The sequence below is a fragment of the Platichthys flesus genome, chromosome 20 (assembly GCF_949316205.1).
Source record: "Platichthys flesus chromosome 20, fPlaFle2.1, whole genome shotgun sequence".
Taxonomy (NCBI): Eukaryota; Metazoa; Chordata; class Actinopteri; order Pleuronectiformes; family Pleuronectidae; genus Platichthys; species Platichthys flesus.
In genome coordinates, this window is record NC_084964.1 from 11,626,868 (window position 1) to 11,650,254 (window position 23,387).

Genomic DNA, 23,387 nt, shown 5'->3' on the forward strand with positions numbered 1-23,387 from the left:
TATCAGAATCGCAACATCTGGAGGGATGATGTGATGTTTGGCCTGCAGACCATCATCCCACACATCTGCATGCTTCTTTTGCAAGAATGCACTGCAGCTTTAATGTAATACATGGCTTATTATTCACTGTAATGTATGCACATGACATTTACCATATATTTTGATAAGGGAATTTGGACTGGGGCAATGTGGGATCCTTGCAGGTAAAATGTCTTGCAGTTGCTTTACACTTGTCTCTTGTTATACATACACACTGTATAATTAATCAGGTGTTTGATTGGCCTGCGAGTGAGGGGGTGCGCGCGCGCGAGTGCATGTGTGCGTGCTTGCGAGGCGCGCGCATAAATCACAGGGATGCGGAGAATGCCGAGAGAGTGTTTCTTTAAGACCCATTACCTTCCAATCCGACAGAGGGGGAGTCGGTGGTAAGGTGGCGTATCGTCTCTCCCCTCCTCCCTCCTCATCCTCCCTCCATCCTCTTCCTCCTCTTCGCCGTTTACATGTGCAAAAAAAAGAAGAAGAAGAATAGAGGAAGAAAAGAAATAACACGAGCTGTGGGTTTCGCCGACGCTTTCGGACGAGGGCGCACGGACGCCGACGCGCAACCACGATGGACCTAAGGAATATTTAACACCGTGGACATGAACACTACATGGCTCCCCGCGATCACCGTGGTAAGGATGCAACTTCACACCGCCCCATCGCGAGCACCCAGGGAGAGATGGAGGAATAGCTCGCATCTTTGCAGGGTCGCATATAGGGAGGAATATGCATGCGCTGATGTAAATACATACATGCAGGCGTGCGTGTGATAACGAGGATCGGGGGGGGGGGGGGGTGTTGGTGTGTGTGTGTGTGTGTTTGTGTGTGTGTGTGTGTGTGTGTGTGTTCGTCGATGTATGTGTGGAGAAGGAAAGGGAGGGAGGATAATAGAAGCGAACAGATTCATATTGGAAAGACTATATGCAGCCGTCGTCCGGCATTGACAGGTGTGTTGGCAGCGCACGGCACGATTTATCTAGGGCGCGCTAGTGCTCGCTCCCGGTTTTTGCAAAAGGTGGAGGAGGTGAGGTGCCACTTCAGAGAGAGAGAGCGATAGCGAGAGAGCCTGAGATACTACAGTATATTGGCCTCCCTATGTGTTGCTTGTAATTAATCATGGCTGTAACTAAGCCCCTTTACCGCTGGGAGCTGTGTAGCCCAAACCTCCCAGTTCCTTTGCTTCTGCAACGCACGGTTCTGCACGAAGCACATTATTCTGTCATGTCTGGAGGAAGAAGAATTGAAACAGGAAGGGCCCATCACTGAAAATGTGCGATGTGCATTTTTTTTCTCTCTTCTCCATCCTGACGTGATGCTTTCCACAGTCTCAGTCAGTGTAGTACATGGGGGGGGGGGGTCTCTATACAGCACAGGCTTCACCTCTCTCCCTCCTGTTTGCTTTGAGATCACACCAATGCATAAAGCTTTTTTTATAAATGTATTTACCATAAGTCCTGTGCGCGCCTGTGCGTCTTGGCACGCGTGGAACGAAATGAAATGGAGGTGTAGCCATGTATCCACAGACTAGGGTCGACCTGTCATCTGGAGAGGGAGAGAGCCTCGTCATTTTTCCCGTCAGCCCCGGTATGCAGTGTGTGTGTGTGAGCGTGTGGAGATGTCAGCGCAAATAAAAGCGCGTTATAGAGGCTATATGGTCCGAGTGATCCCGGTGGTGCGTTCACTGCCTCCCTATACACCCAGCTGCCGACAATCACTTATCGATTCCAATGATGCGTTTCCATGCCCAGAGGGGGGTGGGTGGGTGAGGGGATGGGGAGGGGGGGGGGGGGGGGTATAGCCTAGCGTTTTCATGGCATTATAGGAGGAGGAAGAAGGGGGGGGGGGATGGGTGGATGAGGGGGGATGCGTTCATTATTAGCCGCTATTCATACAAGCTTTATTTGTCAATGCCAAGAATGCTCATCCAGCGGTTCACGGTGCCCGCAGAGTCCCTCTCGACGAGACCTTGATCTAAAGCTTAAGTGGATGTAAGAATTTTTTGGGGAAAAAAATCAGATGCATGCAGAGGCAGAGAGCCCCTCAGCTTTTCTTTAGTCCTTCCTCATCGTCAGGAAAGAAGGCTGGGGAAGCCTGCAGACCCCTCACATCTCTCCTCACCCCCCTGTGTCTGCTGGACTAACACACACACACACACACACACACTCACACAAACATGATATTTTTGTGTCATGTGAATATTGAGTAACAACCAGCTAAGTGCAGATCCATTTTAATCTGACGACACCAGGCAGGATTCAGTGATGATGATGATGCTGATGATGATGATGGGGGGGGGGGGGGGGGGTGCAACTGTGATATGAAAAACAGCCACATGTGCACATGCATAGACACTGTGTATGTATGCACTAATGGTGACACTGGGCCATGAGCTCACCCATTACACCCATGAATCTAATGCAGCTACTTCTACCATATAGCTCTGCAAGCAGGTTATCACAAGCTCCAGCTCTCCGTCGACCTCGATGATCTCACTGGCAAAAAAACAAATAGGTCCAAATGATGCTCGAAAAGCCAAAGACAAATTCCCATGCGAGCACGATTTCTAAGGTTCTGGTGTGGTACATCCACAGTCCTCTAGCATTCTGCCACCCGGCTACTTCCCCTCACAATCAACACCGAAGTCCAGTGACCTCACAGCTGATGCTTCAGTCCAAACTGTAGCCTGCACAGTTACAGATTGCACTGAATCAGGACTCCAGCAATGAGTCCTTTGTTTTCCTTTGCCCCAGTGCAGGCTCATCATAACGCCACAGTATATAGTCTGCAGTATTTACATCATACACCATGTTCTGTTGTCCCTGTGTGCTAATGAAGAGCCGCAGCCGATGGCGACGTGTAATTCCGAAACTATCCTGAGCTGAGTGGTAGAAAGTTTTGCTTACAGGCCAACCTGTGGTTAAGTATTCCAACGTGTCCTGGAACAGCTCCCATTACGTTCCTCGGGATATTTTGGGGGAAATTTGGGTCACAAAGTAAAAATCAGAAGCTGTTGTAGTCTAGATCTACAAGAACCGCAAGAACAGTCTGAGTAAACATTAGAGATACTCGGCACAGTTTGATCCAGTGAGTTTTATGAAGAGACACATAGTGACACCTTCAAGTCAACTTCTTAGAGCAGTGGACACGAGGGCAAATGTTTCCCTCTACGATTACATTTAGAAAAACTATAGTTTACGACAAGTGGTTCACTTTACACAGAAGCAAGAGATATTCCGATACAAACTACTTTCTTCCTACATGGTCTTTGCATATCAGCTGTTACAGAGAACAGATCCGATACCATTGCATTTAAAAAAATAACAACTTACATTAAGTATTTTAGCAGCTGTATTATACTAACCCTTCATGGAAGTAAGTTAAAAGACCGTAAATTGATATGGACGATCCAACACAACACACACAACACTATTGTGTTGTGTGTCAAAACTCTGAAAAGTATAGTGTAATTTTGCATCGTTGTCTCCTTACAAATCCCCTATTGCAACCAATGATACAATGCCAAAAAGCATAATTAATCAAAATTAGCATCATCAACATCATTGCCTGGGCACTAAGCAGACCTTTAGCTTGGCCTTATTCAGGACTGACACTCACAGATCTTTTGCATTTATGAAGCAGGTTATAACCTAATCTTAAATTAAACCAGGGCTTTATAAGTCTACCCCTTTCTTAATGTCCGTGCAGCTCCTGTCGGCTGCATACGCATTAATCACCGTGTTAGAGAAGTTCAAAACAGTCCTTAAATCTGAGGTCCCTTAAAACAGTGGAACTATATTTTGAGGAAATGTCATGGACGCTGGCTCAGTCCTGCATCAGTGATTATCCCTCGGTGGAGCGGGAAAGGAAGTAAGTTGTTTTTTAGTGGGACACAGTGGGGATGCCAAGTGCTCTGGCCGGCTCACCAGCATGAGGAGCTAATGCAGAGCTGCATCAGGTCTCCAATTACCAGCTCGCAGTCCCCATCTTCGGTCACGGACGTCCACATAATAACAACAGGACCACTGGCAGAGACCTGTTTTCACTGCTGCTTATCCATGCTTGTGCTAATAAATACATCTGATCACAAAATGGATGATTTTGTTCGGACGAAGAAATTCTTTATTTTGCAGCCCAGTCTCACCGACGTAAATAAGCCTGCATCGGGTACTAAATCAGTCCAAACCACTTAAAAGTATAAAGGCCAGTGCAAGCCCTTGAGTATTGTCGACTAGACAGTGAAGAATATAGGAGGGAAGAGGAGCGGGACACCAGGCGCTATTATAATGTTGATTGCCTGAATCCATACCATTTGGCTCAGTGTTTGCAGGGAGAGGGAGAGAGAGAGAGAGAGAGGCCTTATTCAGGGGGAAAATAAACACAGGAAATGGAAGATGAGTGGATCACACAGTTTCTTACTGAGGATTGTTTTTATCATTAAGATGAGCATTTCAACAACATGGTGAAAGGGAACAACACATTGATCTCTTTGAGAGCATTGATTGTGTAAAGCAATGGCTCAATATTTGGGAATTATTAGCTTAGCTCCCTTTATCTTAGCTTAGTTTAGCTAAAAAAAATCCATACCTGCACTTTCAAGATATTTTAGACTATAAACGACAGCTTGAGGTGAGTTGTGTTTTCTTTGAACAAAACCATGCACACTGTTTCACCCACAGACTGAATTTAAAGATGGACTATGTGTGTCCACTTCCTCCCACTATCCAGAAATGAAGCAGTAGGGAATACCTCGAACAATAGTGAGTCAGTCTCAGCTGTCCATCATGCAGTTAACCCTATGTTTTATAGCATCAATTAACTAAATAGATCAAACTTAGCAGAAAAACACTTGGACATAAATAAGTGTGATTGAGATATGGAGCGATTCTTGCGAGCTTGTGCAAACTCGATATGCGCTGCTCCAATCAGGTGTGACATACATCATGTGACATACATCACTCTCCACAATCATCTATAATGCACACCCACCCAATTTGGCGGCCTATTTAAGCAGAGACAATTTCCCATCACTCCCTTTGCTCACTTCTGCGTCAGTATTGCTGCCAGTTGCTTCAGCCCCTCCACCACCACAGCATCCACCTGTAGGCTCACACGGGGGGGGGCTATAAATATTTCCTCATCACTCGCATCATATCTAAGTAATCATATCTGGCTTACTGATAAAGTCAGAGTCTAGACACCAACAAAAATATATGTTCTACTGCTGTTATAAGCATTTGAACGTGAGATATCTGGCTAACTACCTTAAATGACAGAATCCACCACTGTGGAAAATTGATTCTATGTGCACTTTGACTATTTAATTTGGTCAATGTCCTAGCCCCTATCATGGAGGAGTTTGGGATTCTTACCTATCTTGCAGCCATCCACCAGGGGGCAATCAAGGCGATGTGGCTTCACGTTTGGGGAGCAGTCATGCCATCCATCTTTATATACAGTCTATGGATTTACCCTGCTTCCAGTCTTTATGTTCAGTTTAGCTAACTAATGGTTAACAACATGACAGGTTTCTACTTTAACACACAAGCAGCGTTCTGATCATTTAGCTCGACAGTAATATTGTCATTCCTGTCTCTGAAAGATGTCAGATGCATGGGTTATTGTGTCGTATATAAAGATATCTCCAATTTCATTCACTGTAAGTTAAGATCAGAAGGGCTCAGTGAACGTATTAAGCAGATATCCAGATCCTATTTGATTTTTATTGGGGTTGTCATTACATTATTACATTCACTAAGTCAACATATTCTTTATTTTGTAAAAATGCTAATTGCAATCCATCAGTTGGTATTACTGTCACGTTTCCATAGAGCTACATTAGCCTGTGCTGTCTCATACATCTCTTGCTTGCAGCGTCCTTCCTCATTTAATGCACAGTGAAGTTTATTGAGGGGGATCTAATGCAATGCCTGCTTTGTTTTTCAGCTCTTACCCGTGGTGCATTGAGGAGCTCTGCCTCGTGGACACAATTTCGGAGCATCAGGCCTCCTTTATTCCTTTCCTTACCCCCCATCAACCCCCTTCCCTCCCTCACCCTCCGCCGATCCTAGCCACCCACCGAATGGCTTCCCCATAGATACCTCTTGCATAACGCAAGAACACGCAAGCCTTCTGATCGTCTGCCGTGCAGGTTGGGACGTTGTGAGGGAAGACAAGTGAGCAAACACGTTCAAAGCCGAGGTGCTGGACAAATACACAAAGGCAATACACACCGGAAGACGTGTAGACATGACCAAAGGAACGACATTTTTGGAGGATTGAAGATTTATATTTTCTACATCACAGTTTTAGTACAAGCTCAAAAAAACAAGAAAATCAAAGGCACGGAAAGACACAATTTGCACGCACAATCCCCTCATTTAGATTTTCTTCATTGATAACTTGATACACACGCCACGGTCTCATGATGATGTGCGAGGTGATGCCCACCATTTCTGAGGATGGGCGAAGTGGAAACGGCGGGGGCCCCTCCTCGCCTGCTGGGGCAGGGGTTGGGGGCGCTGGAGGTGCGTCGGCGGGCGGAGGCTTCAGCGGGAGGGAGCCCAGAAGCGGAGGAGACGAAGGGGGCAGCACGGGGAACCTGGAGTCCCTGATGGTCAACATGCTGACGGAGAGGGAGAGGCTGCTGGAGAACCTGAGGGAGACACAGGACTGCCTGGGCACGGCTCAGCTCCGCCTCCGCGAGCTCGGCCACGAGAAGGAGTCCCTCCAGAGGCAGCTGTCCATTGCTCTACCACAGGTACAACTGTGTTCATACATGTGTGTATTTACAACTTGTGCGTGTGCGTGTGGAGTTTGGAGGCGAAAACCCTGTGATTTGGCGATGCAAGCGTCTCCTTGGGAGGCAACGTTGTGTATCCTCTGTGCTTAGGGAGTCTTGTGATGTGTGAGCGTGTGTCATTGTGCAGTGAGCTCATGAGACAGTAAGCCTTTGCTGTGACACTTGCAGAGAGAGAGGGGATGTTAAATACTTCCCCCTCTGCATCTTCAAAAGTTCTCTCGCTAATGCAGTGGGTTTATGCTCCTGTCGTCCTCTGGCTGTTCAGTACAAGTTGCATATGCAATTTTCTCCTTATTGTGTAATCAGGCTTCATTGTGTTTGTTGACCATGTTGTTAGCGGATGATGAATGATACTGGAAGATGATATTTGTTCGTGGCTTCAGCTTAACTTAAAAGAACACTAGGTTTTTCTATGGATTCTCTTTAGTTTGCAGTTTGAAGTGGCTTATTAATAATGACTGGAATTGGACGATTTTATCCTAAGGCTATAATACAAGCAGCTCTCTCCAGCACTGAACACGTGTTTTGTGTTTACTCTGTCTGTAGAGCTTGCTGTCACACCTCATTCAACTTTTCAGCACTGTATGAGAAGGTCTGCTTATATTTTCTCCAGCTTGCGTGTAGTGTATCAACTGTGTGTGCACGTGTCTCAAGTGAATTCAGGCTCCTTGTGCACACTTTGTCGTTTAGAAGCCGACACTGAATCGTCTGGTTCTAAAATCAGGTCTTTGTATTTCAAGTTTCTCTGAAAGGAGAGTCAGACGGGTATTTTTACTGCATTTTTAGATCTAATTTTAATGTTTAACTGTGGGAGAGGACTGAAAAAATTATGTCATCATTTGAACAGTCACAAATGCTGCTCTACTGAAGAACATTAGATATTTTCATGTATGCTAAAGTAAGAGTAGCGGTCAGGGAGTGGATACAATGTCGTACAAATATATAAAAGCCCATGGATGACATTTCTTTTTAGATATTATCAATATTATAGTGCTGTGGCCTTTCTAAGCCTGCCTGTTGGAATGGTCTGTTTGCTCGGCCTGTGGTGGTGCTGGTCGCAGTCTTCTCTCTGAAAGGGTAAAAAGTGACCTGCAGTAATTGAGCCGCGGCAAGACCGGCTGCAGGAACCCCGATGCCGCACGCAACTTCACTCAGTCTACACAACTCTGAACTGGAGAATCAATTGTTGTTACCGTTGTCGTGAATGCGCTATTGTCGCCATCAAGGTCACGAATGCTAAATAGTCCCTGGCAATTTTGCTCATTGATTCATTATTTCTTCATTTGTTCAAGAAAAAATGCAACATATTTTCCAGCTCTGGCTTCTCTATATGATTATCTAGCAATTGGATTGTTGGTTCCAGAACAAAACATCACACACAAGAAGGCAAAATCATTTTCTAGCTTGTATTTCCTATTTGAATAACTCAGTCTGTACTGTAAATGGATTTAACTGAATGGAGGCTGTAGAGATAGAGCGAGGTGAAATAGAAAATAAATGACAAGGGGACAAGGGAAGCCAACTGAGAATCTGACCCTCATCCAAACCAGAAACAATCCCATAGGGCCAGGAGCCAATGGACCCACTGTGTCACCATCTGCATCTCCATCTCTCTCTCTCTCTCTCTCTCTCTCTCTCTCTCTCTCTCTCTCTCCCTGTCTCTGGCTCGCTCTCTGCTCCCTCCCCCATGCAAACACACAGAACCGCTTCACGTGTCTATTTTTGACTGTTTACATATCATAAGGCGATCCTGAACTGTAAAACATCTGCACGTCATTGTCACTCTCGTAAACAGCGAGTGCCACGCTGAGACCCGAAGGAACCAATGGCCGTGGAATTCAATTGGTTTCTGTTCCTTTTTTTAACCAAATCATGACACGTTCTCCTGTTTGAACAAACCTATGCCCTGCACTGTTGTGGATGGCATATTGATGCAGATTTTGGGAGATGAGGGGGTCTCTCCCAGTGCACTCCAGTACAGAGCCATTGTGTAACAGTGTGACGTAACCCATCCATGAATGCGAGTTCACAGAGGGGGATGAGCGAGAGAGAGATGGAAACTGTGTCAGTGATTTGCTTGATTATTATGTCGGTTTACATCATGACGTCCCTCCAGGTCTCAGGTGTTTCTCAAAGTCTGTTCCTAGCGTCTGTGTGTATTTCTAGCTTCTCGTGACCATTTATGTTTATGTTTTATTACTTTCCAGAGTCGCTATATATGGCGATGTCGAGTCCGAGTTATTATTTGTTGCTTTAAACTCTCATCGCAGCTGGAGTGGCTGCGCGGAGAGCATTTAAACTAGTAAACCCATACATTTAAACAGTTTGTTTTCCCCGCCCCTGAACGCAGCTTGTGTGTGTCTGTGTGCGTGTGTGTTCCACAGGAGTTTGCTGTGTTGACTAAAGAGCTGAACGTTTGCCGGGAGCACCTTCTGGAGAGGGAGGAGGAGATCTCGGAGCTCAAGGCGGAGAGAAACAACACACGTGTAAGATGTTTAGCGGCCATTTTGCTTATTAGCGCTGTAACAGCCTCTGTGTTATCTTCCTCACCCATTGTGCTCGTGTGGGTGGGACACTGTCTCATTTGCTATTTTTTTGGCCCATCCCCTTTTTTCCTCTTCCACATTCTCTTAACTCGTTTTCCTTATCTGCTTTTGTTATCTCACCCACTCCCTCCTCGTCCCTTTCTGCTACCCTGCACTCTCCTCATCGCCCTATTTCACCCCTTAAAACCCTTCACACCTCTGGATATTCCCTTTATCTTCCCCCCCGTACCCTGCTCTCTGTTTCCTTTGTGTCCCCGTCCTTCAAACTCCCTTTCTTACCTCTACCTGTTCAATCACCTCCCCATCTCCATCTCTTGTAGCTGCTGCTGGAGCACCTGGAGTGTCTGGTGTCTCGCCACGAGCGCAGTCTGAGGATGACGGTGGTGAAGAGGCAAGCCCAGTCGCCCGCGGGAGTCTCCAGCGAGGTGGAGGTCCTCAAGGCCCTCAAGTCTCTGTTTGAGCACCACAAGGCCCTAGATGAGAAGGTGGGTCAAAGCGTAGATCAGGCTCACGGACGTGCACTTGACCAATCGTGAGACGGCCTCAGTCCCAGTTGTGTGATACAATTCTGCAGTTCTTGTCCACGAAGCATTTTAGCAGCTAATTGTTTTTGTTGCTTTCAAGGACAAAGCACTCGACAGATAGTCTGGCTAAGTTTTTAAATAATTAACAATGGAAGTAGAAGTTTTAAACATGTCTCAGACTTTTTGCTCTCACTGAAGAATCTTTTTTTTTACTGAAGTTTGCCCTTTAGAGCATTCATAGTTTGAAGGAGGAAAATAAATCCCATCAGCTTAAAGAAAACACAATGCGACTCTGTCCCCTCAGACTTTTTCTTGCTCCTTCTAAGAACCCCATTGAGAGGGTCAGAAGAAGGAGATACTGTAGGCAAATCCATTTGAGTGATACTGAAGCAGCTTGAATGGTGGTTCGCGATGGCATTTCTACCTGCTTCACCTCTTGTCGCCTCACCCCACAGGTGCGAGAGAGGCTCCGCGTGGCCCTTGAGAGGGTTTCCTTGTTAGAGGATCAACTCGCAACGTCTTCTCAAGAGGTAAAATCCAGCGCAGATGATCGCATGTGTCTCCAGGATTCTTAAGTTTGGTATGAAGAACGCCGGGAAGCGGAGAAATAATGTCTGTTTTCCTGTCTTGTCTCCCTCTTTCCAGGTAATCTCTTTAAAAGACCAAATTAAAAGACGTCAACAAGGGGCGGACGGCGGGAAAGATGTAAGGGAGGGCTCTGTGCGTGTTGGTTCCAGCTGTTTTTGTCAGTAGAAATTAGCTGTTTGGGTTTCATGTTGTGTCAGTGTGACTTCATTTCAGCTCATTTACATGTAGCTGCAAGCGTAACTGACTCTAACTGATGGTTTTTCCTCATTGTTTCTGTTTCGCCATCGACTCCAGCGACTTCCCAACGGCCCCTCCTCTGGCCTGGAGGAAAGCGACCTGGAGAGACAGAGAGAGGGAGAGATAGAGCGACAGAGGTCGGAACTCTCCCAGCTGAGGGAGAGGCTGGCCCTCATGTGCCGGCAGGTGAGCGCATGCCTTTTTTTTTTTTATAGTGAAGATTGGAATATGAGTTTGTATCTTCAGAGTGACAATGTTTTTTTAAAGTCTTTTAGGCGAAAAGAAGTATAGTGCACTTTCTTGAATTAGTTGAGATGTGAAATCTGCAAAGGAAAATGTACAATAAAGGGAAAAGGAGCTGTGTTAGTGGCAGTATGCATGTGAGGCTGGTAAACATATATGCATCTCCTGGCATGAAAAGGTCTCAGTGCTGATATAGCTCTCAATATCTTATGCTAATTTATTAAGGCCTATTATAAAAAACTAAGAGGCTCCAGCTTACAAGTCAGCATGCAGTCAATGCTCAAGTCCGAGTTAAGTCATAAATATCAGTCTTAACTACAAATATGATAATTATAATTCATTATAATTTATTAAGATTCCTAACTCAAAGGCTTAGCTAATCTCTTACATGAGAACTGTGAGGCAGTGGTTTGTTCCGACTTGATTGACAGCAGCTCACGTGGAATATCCGACACCGACTCTAACCTATGCAGAAAAATGCGTGTGCATGATTCACGTGGGACGTCTGCTCCATCATAAGCTGACTGTTACATTTTATTTAGGTTGAATTAAATCCTTAGAGAGGATGCTGTTATGGTGAGAGAAGCTGCAGCACGACACAGCCCTGGCAAGAGCAAGTGTCAGATTATGTCAGCCTCACTGCACACCTGTAGGAATATTATTGACTGTTACTGGTCAGCCGGTAAACAAGCTCCATTCCAGATCTCTGAGTAAACGAATGGTCCATTTTTTACGTGAATACTATATAAAATAAGGATTAGTTGTAAAGTTAGGGTTGAGATTATTGCTAATTAGTAAGGTTGAAGGGGTGGTTACTACCCTTTAGATGAAGTCCTCCTAAGTACAGAAAAACAAGCATTTTTGTGAATTTGTGTTTTGCTTTCTAATTTCGTTAATGTAACAAATACTGGCTGCTGTAATAAATTCCTTCAGTAGACTGCATTAAGCAGTGCCAATCTATTTCCACCAGTAGATTCCAAGAAGGAGGCGATTGATAGTCTATTGGTCTCCCTCCACCCTCTTGTGGCCAGTTTGACTATTGCAGCTGCTTTAAAAAAAGCCATGGTTATAATGTGTTGCAGCGAGACACTCACACATTGAATTTGATCCTTAGCATATTCTATATGTGTCTGTGCAATTTAATCTCATCTGGTCAGGGTGTTAAAATACTGAGAAGAAAATAGATTCCTAAAAAGATGCACAATCTAAGCATCAGCATGTTGTTTCGGTCAGTCGTGTTTTCAATAGATTTACATCGACCAGACAGACATTTGTAATCTATCATGGGTGTTGTGGCCTGTTGGGCTCAATCTGTGTCTTCTTGTGTCCCTTCGTGGTGCCGCGTCAGGTTGGGGAAATAGAGGAACAGCTTGCGGCCGCCAGGAGGGAGGTGACGAAGTCGGAGGAGGCCAATCTGAAGCTCCAAAGGGAAGTGAAAGAGGTCCGTGTGTGCCAATCTGTCTCTTCCTGCACGGCCAAAAGATCCTGTGCTCCCCTCGACTCCCGGGGCTGCGAGTGTATATTTGAACACAATAGGCATATGTTGCAGAAATGATAATATGCATTATTTTTTAATGAGAGGTCAGTCAGGGAAATTAAAGAGTTTTGAGGTGGATTTTTTTGTATTTATTGCAGTTGTTGGAAGTCTAGTATTAATTCAGATACATACACAGCTAGATGTTTCCTCTCTGGCCATTATGTATATCACAAGCTGTTATATCATGTATTTTGCTGTATCTTGTCTTATTAATGATATACCTCTGTCTCCTTCAGGCTCTTTGCCAAAGGGAGGACATGGAGGAAAGGATCACAACATTAGAACGCAGGTAAATTTCACCGTGTTGAAGGAGTCTGTTCATTATAATGAGCACAAGAAACTTTTTGTTTCACACACTGGCCGTAATGAACACATCGAATGCACCATATGTTTCACTTGTTGGCTGAGAATGTAGCTCAGGGGTGTTCTGACACCTCCTTGTGCAGACTCAGGTTGTTTTACATAATGAGATTTGCATTATGGTGTCATTAAGAAAAAAAATGGTGAGTTCCTGCTGAACAAAAGAGAGGCAAATTAAATGGATGCAAAAAGTTTCTGTGCCCCAATTGTCTCAAATTACTGCCCTTGCTGATTTTTCTATTTCTATATCAGGTATTTGCTCCTCCTGTACCACACAACCTTAAATCAACCTGTCATCTCGTACACATTTGTTATTTCGGTCAAGAACTGCGGCACAGATCTCACATTCACTGGCCTCTTTGTGCTGCGTGCAGGTACCTCAGTGCCCAGAGGGAGGCGACTTCTCTCCATGATATCAAAGACAAGCTGGAGAATGAACTGGCCAGCAAGGAGTCCCTGCACAGACAGGTGAGTCCCAAGTGATTCATACTCAGCTCTGTTGCTGTACTGATACTGTAATATTTAGAAAAATACATTTCAGATCGTAGCTCCTCACACTGGAAAGAAAAATATGAGAGTTGTATTATTGTCTCAAGCTTCTTAAATGTAGCTCCTGAGAAATAGCCTTCTTCTTTCAGCCTGATATCTTAATCTCTAAATTCTCAAATAACAAGATTATAAAATTAAGATCTCCAAAAAAAGACAATTGTGAGCAGCTTGATTTTGTGTGTTTCTATCTGTGTGTCCAGAGTGAGGAGAAGAACAGACAGCTACAGGAGCGGCTGGATGAGGCCAAGCAGAAGCTCCAGCAGACCCTGCAGAGGGCAGAGACGTTGCCTGAGATCGAGGCCCAGCTCGCCCAAAGAGTAGCCGCTCTCAACAAGGTACTTTGATTCAGAGTAACAGGCGTCCTCTAAGCTTCAATTTGCATCCGTAATTCTTAGACTACACCTTTGTAGCATTTTTAAATATTCTTATTTCCCTTTCACCTAGGCAGAGGAGCGCCACGGAAACTTCGAGGAACGGCTACGGCAAATGGAAGCTCAACTCGAAGAGAAGAATCAAGAACTACAGAGGGTAACGTCATTTATCTCGCTCCACTTTACTCCATCTTCTTTATTCATGAAATTAAAACTCTCTTGAGACTTTGAGACCTTTAAGCACCTGTCTCTTGGCCTTGCTTCATTTCAGGCGAGGCAGAGGGAGAAGATGAACGACGAACACAACAAACGTCTCTCGGACACGGTGGACAAGCTTCTGTCCGAGTCCAACGAGAGACTGCAACTCCACCTCAAAGAGAGGATGGCAGCACTAGAGGAGAAGGTAAGGAGCAGAGGAACCACTCGTCTAGTATATTGAGCACCAAAGTGGAGAATAACCCTATATTCCTCTGCTCTGCTAGAACGCTCTTTCAGAGGAGCTGTCCAATATGAAGAAAATCCAGGATGATCTTATCGCTAATAAGGTATTCATTCCCCTTTTTAAATTGATTTATTCTCACAGGGGTTACAACACCTCCAGTTTTGTTGCAGTTTTCCTTCACAGCCTTTTCTCTTCTGTATTTCAGGAGACGCTGCTCGCGGAGCTGGAGCGAATCCAAGTGGAGCTGGATCAGCTGAGAGGCCGGCCTGGCTCTTATTCCAGGTTAGCCCCAGTGAACCTTTAAGGGGGTTTATTTTTAAACGCTACAGTACGTCCTACAGTTTGTGAATGAGCAAATAAAAACAAAATCTTCGCAGAAATACAATACTTTATGCACACTGCGCAGCCGGAGCCCATTTATGTATAGCTGCAATGTACTTAAATTAAAATCTATTTTGGAAACTCATTGTTTATACTGCACCTAGAGGGTATTTTTCTGGCTGGTAAAAATGCAAATAATGTGTACACATCTTATTCATATGGATGCAGCTGATTTATTATGCTTTGTTTGTTGTCTTTTGTTCTCCCTGGAATTTGGGACATTGTCTTTTTCACGTGTGGGGATGTGACAGTTGAATTGTGGATCTTCTTACTGTAGGGCGGGCAGCGTGAGCTCACTTCCCTCCACCCTATTTCGAAGATCTCTCCCCGGGAGCGCCTCGGAGCTGCGGTACCCCCAGGGCGGAGGCTCGCTCCCGGCCGGCTACAGCAACTCCAACAGTGGGGTGGTGGTCAGGCGGTCGCACCGAGGACGCTGGGGGCAGTCTAGAGACGACAATAACAAGGTGCTGAGCTCAACCTGAGATAATGTTGATGACTGTGATGATAATGTTGAACCTTCTACTGGGATGACTTCATGTCCTGCATCTTTCCAAAAATGTTCCCTGTCTTTCCAGTACGGGGACTGGGACAGCGGGAGTATGCTGGGTCCTGGGTATGACGGCGGTGTGGACGGAGGCTGCTCCGATGACGAGGACGACAGGGAGACTCTGTTTGGGTCGGAGCTTCTCTCTCCCAGCGGACAGACGGATGTGCAGACCTTGGCCATCATGCTGCAGGAACAACTGGAGGCCATTAACAAGGAGATCAAGTTCGTTTTTCGTTGTCTGTCTCAATCACAGAACATACAGAAATGTGTGGTAGTGCAGAATCACCCTTAGTGGTTTTTCTTTCTCCTCTTCTCTCTCAGGCTGATTCAGGAGGAGAAGGAGAGCACGGAGCTGAGGGCCGAGGAGATCGAGAACCGGGTCAGCAGCGTGACCCTCGACGGCCCTCTTCCGCCCTCCTCACTGGGAGGACGGGACAGCATTGGGCGGGGCTACATGACACCCTCCATCACCTCCTCCACGTTGGCGTCTCCCTCACCGCCCAGTTCTGGACATTCCACCCCCCGCCTGCCGCACTCCCCCCACAGGGAGACGGACAGACAGGTACTCTGTCGAAAGTTGAGATACAAGCTGCAGATTCTCTTTATATGAGGTCAATCATAGGAGCGCTGTGTAAATCTACTGAACTTTATTCCACCCTGCAGAATAGCAAAGAAGGTGATGAATGCAGAGCACTTGCCCTGATTGACTCCAACACTCCCTCTGTTCCTCGTGCCCTACGATTGGACCGAATGACACACACTCACCCGGGGGCAGGCCTCGACGACCACCGTGAATACCGCAGGTATAACCAATATTAATAATAAATTAGCTTAGCATCTTTGTGCGGTTCATTCGTTCATTCGTTTTTCTTCTCCCTCTCTGTCCGCATATAGTCTCTCTGCCGATGGCGCCATCACAGCTAGCCAGGATTCCCTCCACAAAGCCAGCAAAAAGAAAAGCATTAAGTCGTCCATCGGCCGCCTCTTTGGCAAAAAGGAAAAGGGAAGGATCGGGGCACCTGGGCGAGAGTCGTCCTCACAGGGTTAGATTACCGATTTGACACATTCAAAGAAGCCAGTTTTGTCGTCTAATGCACAAGTTGTCATCATGGCAAAGCAAAATATCCAATTGGACTTCTGAATTTCTTTCAGCCTCTACTCCCTCTGATGACCTGGGCTCTGCGGACCCTCTAGGCCTGGCCAAACTTGGGACTGGAACAGTGGAAAAAGACCGCCGTAGCAAAAAGAAGTGAGCCCAAACACTTCTTGTGTTAAATAGAGATCTGTGAACCCCAACAATAGGCTCTCTCTATTTTCACAGCAGTACATTAACCAGGCCTGAGGTGGAGATATTTTTTAATCGTGCCCTCGTGGTGCTGTAAGGCACACATGTCATGGTTACACAAGCTCAGTGGGATTTGATCTATTTATAAAAGGACACAGTGGTAAGAAGAGATATGAAGAAATTAATCTCTGTCAAACCTGTGTCTCCACTCGTCTTGCCAGGCACGACCTGTTGGAGGAGGCCTGTCGTCAGGGTCTGCCTTTCGCCTCGTGGGACGGCCCCACTGTTGTCACATGGCTCGAGGTACGTCACGGCAAAATTGTCCCTCAATCAATTCAGCTCAGATCGATGAGTCCAGTCGGGTGAGGGCGACATTCTTACGTCTTCCCTCTGTTTACCCAGCTGTGGGTGGGGATGCCCGCGTGGTACGTGGCAGCGTGCCGCGCCAACGTGAAGAGCGGCGCCATCATGGCCAACCTCTCGGACACGGAGATCCAGAGGGAGATTGGCATCAGCAACCCGCTGCACAGGCTGAAGCTCCGCCTGGCCATCCAGGAGATGGTCTCCCTCACCAGTCCGTCCGCCCCTGCAAGCACCCGCTCGGTAAGCCTCAGTGAAAAAGCACTGAAAGGTTGAAGTCAATCTGAACACCAGCCATGCAAAGTACATGTACACAGGATTTGAGAGAGATGTGTGTGTGTCCTGTCTTTACAGTCGACCAGTAATATATGGATGACACATGCTGAGATGGAGTCTCTCGCGGCTGCCACCAAACCAGTAAGACTGAGTTTTTTATCACTTATTTAATTATTTTATGTTATCATGACTTTTGCATTTATTCTGTAGATTCCGTACTATGAAATTCCATTATTTTCTGTGTTGACATGTAGTTGGTTTATGTTTTGGCCTCTTAACACTTGAATGTGACCAGAGTTCACAAACTGATGAGCTCTTCTCTCTTTCTTTGTCTCTGATTAGGCCTGTTTGGCTTCACCTTTCCCTCACTATTCCCTCGAAATCTGTTTTGTACGTAGTGTTTTTTTCTCCGACTAATTCTAACTCACTAACAAAAAACTTTTCCTCCCTTTGCCTTCCCTCTCTCTGTCCTGACACTGATTCACCGTAAAAAACGCACACACACACAAACACACACACACACACACACACACACACACACACATACACACAAACACACTGCCCCTCCTGATGTTTCCCTCTCTTTGCAACTCCCTGTTCCTTTTCTCTTTCATTCCATCTCTTCCCGAAACACAAGGAGCAGAAAGAGTTCAGCTGGGACCAGGTGAGTGAAATATAAAAACCACAGAAGCCTGCAATGCAATGTGATGAAATGCATTCTTCCCTGGGTCTTTCTTTATTTCTGGTGCTGTCAATAACTATCAAAACATAATAAACAGAATGAAGTAAAGCACACAAATGCGCCTATAAGGTATATAAGCTGTTAATAAGTTTTATGGCTTCAAATCCACAAACATGATACACTGAGCTGCTCTAACCATTTACTCCAAACAAACTGACATGAGGTTGTATATTCTCCCTGACCCTAACGAAAACTGACCGTAAACTGTTATTTATTATTTGGTGGAGAACTGTGGGAACACTTAAACTCATCAGATGGGTGTAATGAAAACAAAAATTGCTCTGGAATCACAAGAGGAGAGTTAAAATGAAAACTTGAGAGTAATCGTGTTGTGATTATTTCAACACTGAGTTATAGGCCAGGTCTTTTTGAAGCATCATACTCATATGCATGGGCAACTTCCCCAGACGTTACAACGGCTTATTAAAAAATAAAACGAGTTACTAACAGCTAATAAACCATTTGTACTATAAATAGTTATCTTTGGAATTTCAGCCTAAACTCCGAGTTACTAACAGCTAATAAACCATTTGTACTATAAATAGTTATCTTTGGAATTTCAGCCTAAACTCCCATGTGTCCTTTCACCTGTAACGTCACAGCAGGGTTGTGACATTACAGTTTTATGTTTTTCATAACCCCTGTCGACCCAACTGTGGCATACAAATGAAATAAAGAGCGACACTCTTAATGCTGTGTTGTTACACAGACTATTTTCCATTATATTCCACAGTGTGAATTACCCTCTATCTGGTTCATTTCACTTATTCTCCATCCTCCCCTCCATCCTCCAGATCCTGGCCTACGGAGACATGAACCACGAGTGGGTGGGGAACGAGTGGCTGCCAAGCCTGGGTCTCCCCCAGTACCGCTCCTACTTCATGGAGTCCCTGGTGGATGCGCGCATGCTGGACCATCTCACCAAGAAGGAGCTGAGGGGCCAGCTGAAAATGGTGGACAGTTTCCACAGGTCTGAAAGAGAGATTAATTACCTATATTTCGTCAGTATACACCACCTGTGACCAGAAACTAAAGCATGTGTCACACTCCCTTACAGGGTGAGTCTTCACTATGGTATCATGTGCTTGAAGCGCTTGAACTATGACAGGAAGGAGCTGGAGCGGAGGAGGGACGACAGCCAACATCAGAATCAAGGTCAGACTTGCGGACGAGGGGTCGGGTCTCCTTCTCCAGACGTGACACACACAGAGAATCTATTTCTGTAACGGGACTTTGTGTGGTCCCTCTCCACAGATGTGATGGTGTGGTCCAATGAGCGCGTGATGTGCTGGGTGCAGTCCATCGGGTTGAAGGAGTTTGCGGACAACCTGTTGGAAAGCGGCGTGCACGGGGCCCTCCTGGCGCTAGACGACACCTTCGACTACACCGACTTGGCCCTGCTCCTGCAGATACCCAATCAGAACACACAGGTACACCGCGGCACCTCCACTGACAACTTCTAGAAGCTCAATAAAGGAAAAATGTCCGTAGAGCGCTTGTCTCACTACGGCTTCTGTTTGGCTATCTCTCAAATAATCCTGATCTTCAACTCCTAAAGTATCTTAATTATGATCTTAAAATCTGCTTCATCAATCTATTTCAGGCAAGGCAGCTCCTCGAGAAGGAGTACAACACCCTGATCTCCATCGGAACAGAGAGGAGGCCAGATGAGGTAGGAGGCGTCTGCTGACTAAAACTATTTTACTCGAAAAAAAATATCAAAGTCTGCATTTGAATTTCCACCGAAATAGGAGACCGAAATAGCTCTCCTCCTCTTAAAGAGACGCCCTTATGGCATCAGTTCATGCACTGCTGGGAAATTGTTGGTAAGCCAAAGTGGTTCAGCTGTGTTTACCCCAGTGCTAACTGCTAAGATGCAGCGTGTACGCCCTAAAAACTGTGCAACTTTGGTATTTATATACCACAACAAATACTACTTGGCAAATACTCCTTTGTTTGACCTCCCTGATGCATAATGTGCAAGACCCTTATCCGAACACTGCTCCTGTTAGTCTCTGATTTTATTTAATTGTATCAACAGGACGGCACAAAAACCTTTACACGGTCGCCATCGTGGAGAAAGATGTTCCGGGAGAAGGACCTCCGCGGCGTGACCTCGGACTCCTCAGAAACGTTACCTGCCAACTTCCGTGCCTCCGCCATCTCCACTCCCTCTGTCACCCTGAGAAAAGTGCAGAGTGAAGGTGAGGAGCACAGAAAACGATCTGTGGCACAGTAAACCGCAGGAGATGGTGCCTCATGCACATTTGTTTGACTTTAACCTGATTTACTCTCCACACAAGTTGAAAAAAAGTCAGTGGAAAAAAGTCAGTGGAGGAAAAGTAACCGAAAGTATTGATACAGCTAAATTGTTTTGATTTGGCCTCCATTCCACATCCAACACATCTGGCCCGCATATACTGTAGGGAATGATGGTCCACTCCTGTTGGCCAGATCTGGGCCACAGGTAAGCCATAGGCAAACCTCTTACATGGTCAAAGGGGTTTGATGATTGAACTTTAAAGAGCTGATATCAGGGTGTAGCATGGAAATCAAGCCTCAAAATTCAAACAGGAATGGGGAACAATGTCCTGATGACCATTTAAATAAAAAAAATGTTTGTCATGTCCCACCCTCCACGCTGTAAATCCAGTTTAAACGTTTGCGTTGGTGACGTGTGATTCTCTTATTCCTTCTGGGATGGGATTGAGCAATGTTATCTTGTTTATCTGCACCCTTTGCCTTGTTTGACACCTCGAACCTCACTCGGAAGACGATCTGTTTCAGATGAAGAAATACAGGAAATCTCTCTGCTGTGAAATCTCAAAAAATGTTATTGTGTCAGATTACGTTACTGTCAACTCTGCAACCGACTCTGTTAACGTCATCTCTGCAACAGATTTCGTTAAGTGGTGCTTTGAGTAACCCGGCTTAGGTAACAGCCAATTAAATGAGTCAGATATAAACAGTCGGTTAAATGAACCAGGGTGACAGCAAGGATGGACAGCACATGTATCTCTTCCACTACGTTTACCCAATCCTTTACAATCAAGGTTTGTTTTCGTAATATACAGTGTAATTTAAAGGAAGAATTATACACTTTGGTTTATAACATGCTTCTTGTTGTCTGTAATACCACCAGCAGTCAGTAAGTTTTACTGAGCACTAAAAATGATAACAAAATCAGTCATGACACTTAGGACAGTACCAGTCTAACCACCTCTTTCCACCATTTAGGCTAAGCAAAGCTGTAAAATCAAAACATGTTATTCTTAACATTTTGGTTTGTATGTTTATAGTTAATGTTGTTATCATCTGAGAACTTGGCCAGCAAAATATCTCCGGCTAAACTCAATCCCTGCTCTTTTTTGTTTGCTTAATTCCTTCCAGTGTTTTTCAGCGACTGACTACATTTACTAATCGCCCGTTTCTCTCCTTCAGTAAACTCTGGTCCAAGGGGAGAGTCGGCGTCCGTGAGAACGTATTCCTGCTAAAAGATAAGCACACCAGGTGAGAGAAGCACCCTCGCAGACTGACGGCATCTGCAGATAAAAATAAACTTGTGTGAACACCGAATCAAACGTCACATCTCAGCGGGGGCTTCTAGGGTTCGACAAGTGTGTTCTCCATCTTGCAGACCCCCCTCCTCCATTTTAAACCCAAGGAAAAGAAAAAGAAAACAACACACACACACACACATACACACACACACACACACAGACTGCGGATGGACACACCAGAAGATGACAAACAACGTTCGAGCCTCGAAGAATCAAAGACACTGAGTGAATGAGTTGTGAAAAGATGATAAAATAATGAGTGAGTGTTTGTTTATTCATCCGTTTCTCTCTCTCTCTCTATCTCTCTCTCCCTCTCTTTGTCTCTCTCTCTCTCTCTCTCTCTCTATCCGTCTGGCTTCACCTTCATCCATAGTTGTGGCATGATGCTGTTTGATCCTGTAGAAAGTGACCATCGCCTCTTGTGAATTCCTCTTCTGTTTTTTTGAGTGTGAGACGGCAATATTGACACAATGAATTTAAAGTTTGTGGGTTTTTTAAAAACTGGAAAATGCATTCCTGTTCAGATCAAGACAATTATAGCCCGACACGTCCCTTCAGGTGTTCTTACTACAACGTAGACTGACGCTAGAACATAGTCTGCCTAGTAACGTAACACAGGGGAGAGTCCGGGGGAGAGGGAGGTCCAAGGGGGAGAATGTGTGTAAGTGTATAAAGGATAAATGAGATGTATGTTCTTAAGCCATAACAGACATGAGATGCACAAATGTGAATAGGTCAGACAATGAGACAATTAGCGAAGTGCTTTATGACAAACTCCTGTTCAAACTATGGGGAAAAAAATTAAAAGATTGAAGCATTTGTGTTAATATGCATGCCAAAATCAACCATTTTAGAGTGAACGCCATGATATCAATCATCTAATGATGTGGAAGCTTGGGTCAGGACTTTGTAAAACGTGTGTATTTTATTTTTATCATTTTGTATGATAACTACTATTGTATGTATGTATTTACAGTATGTATGTGTGTGTGTGTGTGTGTGTGTATTGAGCTGTACATTCATTTCATACTTAGTTTGAAGACTGACTGTAATTTCATTTTTAGGTTGACAAAAGGAAATACGTTTTAAATTATGGACATTTAAGATATGCTACTTGTATGTGTACATTTTGAGAAAAAACAAAAACAAATTGTGCTATGATGATTTAAATTCATATTATTGGATAGTAGTGATGATGATTGAATATAATATGATGAACAATAATGATAATGATTGTAAAAGCTGTAATTAAAAAAAAACATACCTGTACAATGCTACTGAAGGAGTTTTTTTCCGCGGCTCTCCCTTTCACACTGAGCGCTCACAGGTGGGTAACTGGGCTCTCAATCGTCTGCGAGGATATGAGCCATTAAAATGTAGATGCCGGGTTTATCCTCAAACTGTCAGCTTTGGCAGCTTGAATGCAGAGAGCTAAAGAGCATACTGTTACTAAGATACCGGAAGACACGGCATGAAAGGAGTGAGATGTGGAGGGGGGGGGGGGGGGGGGGTGAGATGCCATGTGGTCCTGTAGTGCAAATGCTTTAGTTATGTGTAATGCATTCTTTTAATATTTTTGTTCTATTATGCTACAGCGTAGGGATATATTTATTTCACCACTGACGAAATTGCATAATCACGTGAAACGTGGTCTGGAGAGGAGCCAAGACAGGAAGAGGAAACCTCAAGCTACATATTTAGGCATGACCAAGGCTATTTATAGAACCAGTGTTATTTTGTAAATTCTAAACAGATGGAATATAAGGGGAATTTTACAAATAAATTTAATTTATAACTGATAAATTATATAAACTGATATATAGGCTGTTTTCACACATATCCTTAATCTATGGAGTCATAATGAAAACAAGAAATAGAACAATATGAATTAAAACATTTCAATTGGTCTTTTTTTAACATTTGTTTTTTTTAACACTGTGGCTTTGGCAGTGATGTAATTACTGACACTATGCAACTATACCAACAGAGTAAAAGAAT

General features: G+C 44.8%; 1 protein-coding gene across 1 annotated transcript; it reads left to right on the forward strand.

Annotated features, from left to right (window-relative positions):
• The first annotated feature begins 437 nt into the window (after positions 1–437).
• Positions 438–21,634, forward strand: LOC133931874 (liprin-alpha-3-like). The gene is made up of 31 exons (XM_062378824.1): positions 438–674; positions 5,986–6,799; positions 9,226–9,327; positions 9,708–9,872; positions 10,367–10,441; positions 10,557–10,616; positions 10,794–10,922; positions 12,328–12,420; positions 12,753–12,805; positions 13,251–13,344; positions 13,626–13,760; positions 13,870–13,953; positions 14,068–14,199; positions 14,279–14,341; positions 14,444–14,520; positions 14,897–15,083; positions 15,195–15,388; positions 15,488–15,728; positions 15,830–15,969; positions 16,061–16,209; positions 16,319–16,415; positions 16,673–16,754; positions 16,854–17,054; positions 17,166–17,228; positions 17,725–17,751; positions 18,624–18,799; positions 18,887–18,984; positions 19,084–19,259; positions 19,433–19,501; positions 19,871–20,033; positions 21,271–21,634. The coding sequence occupies exons 2-31, from the start codon at positions 6,464–6,466 to the stop codon at positions 21,321–21,323; spliced, it is 3,714 nt and encodes a 1,237-aa protein (XP_062234808.1). The 5' UTR covers positions 438–674; positions 5,986–6,463; the 3' UTR covers positions 21,324–21,634.
• Positions 21,635–23,387: the final 1,753 nt, after the last annotated feature.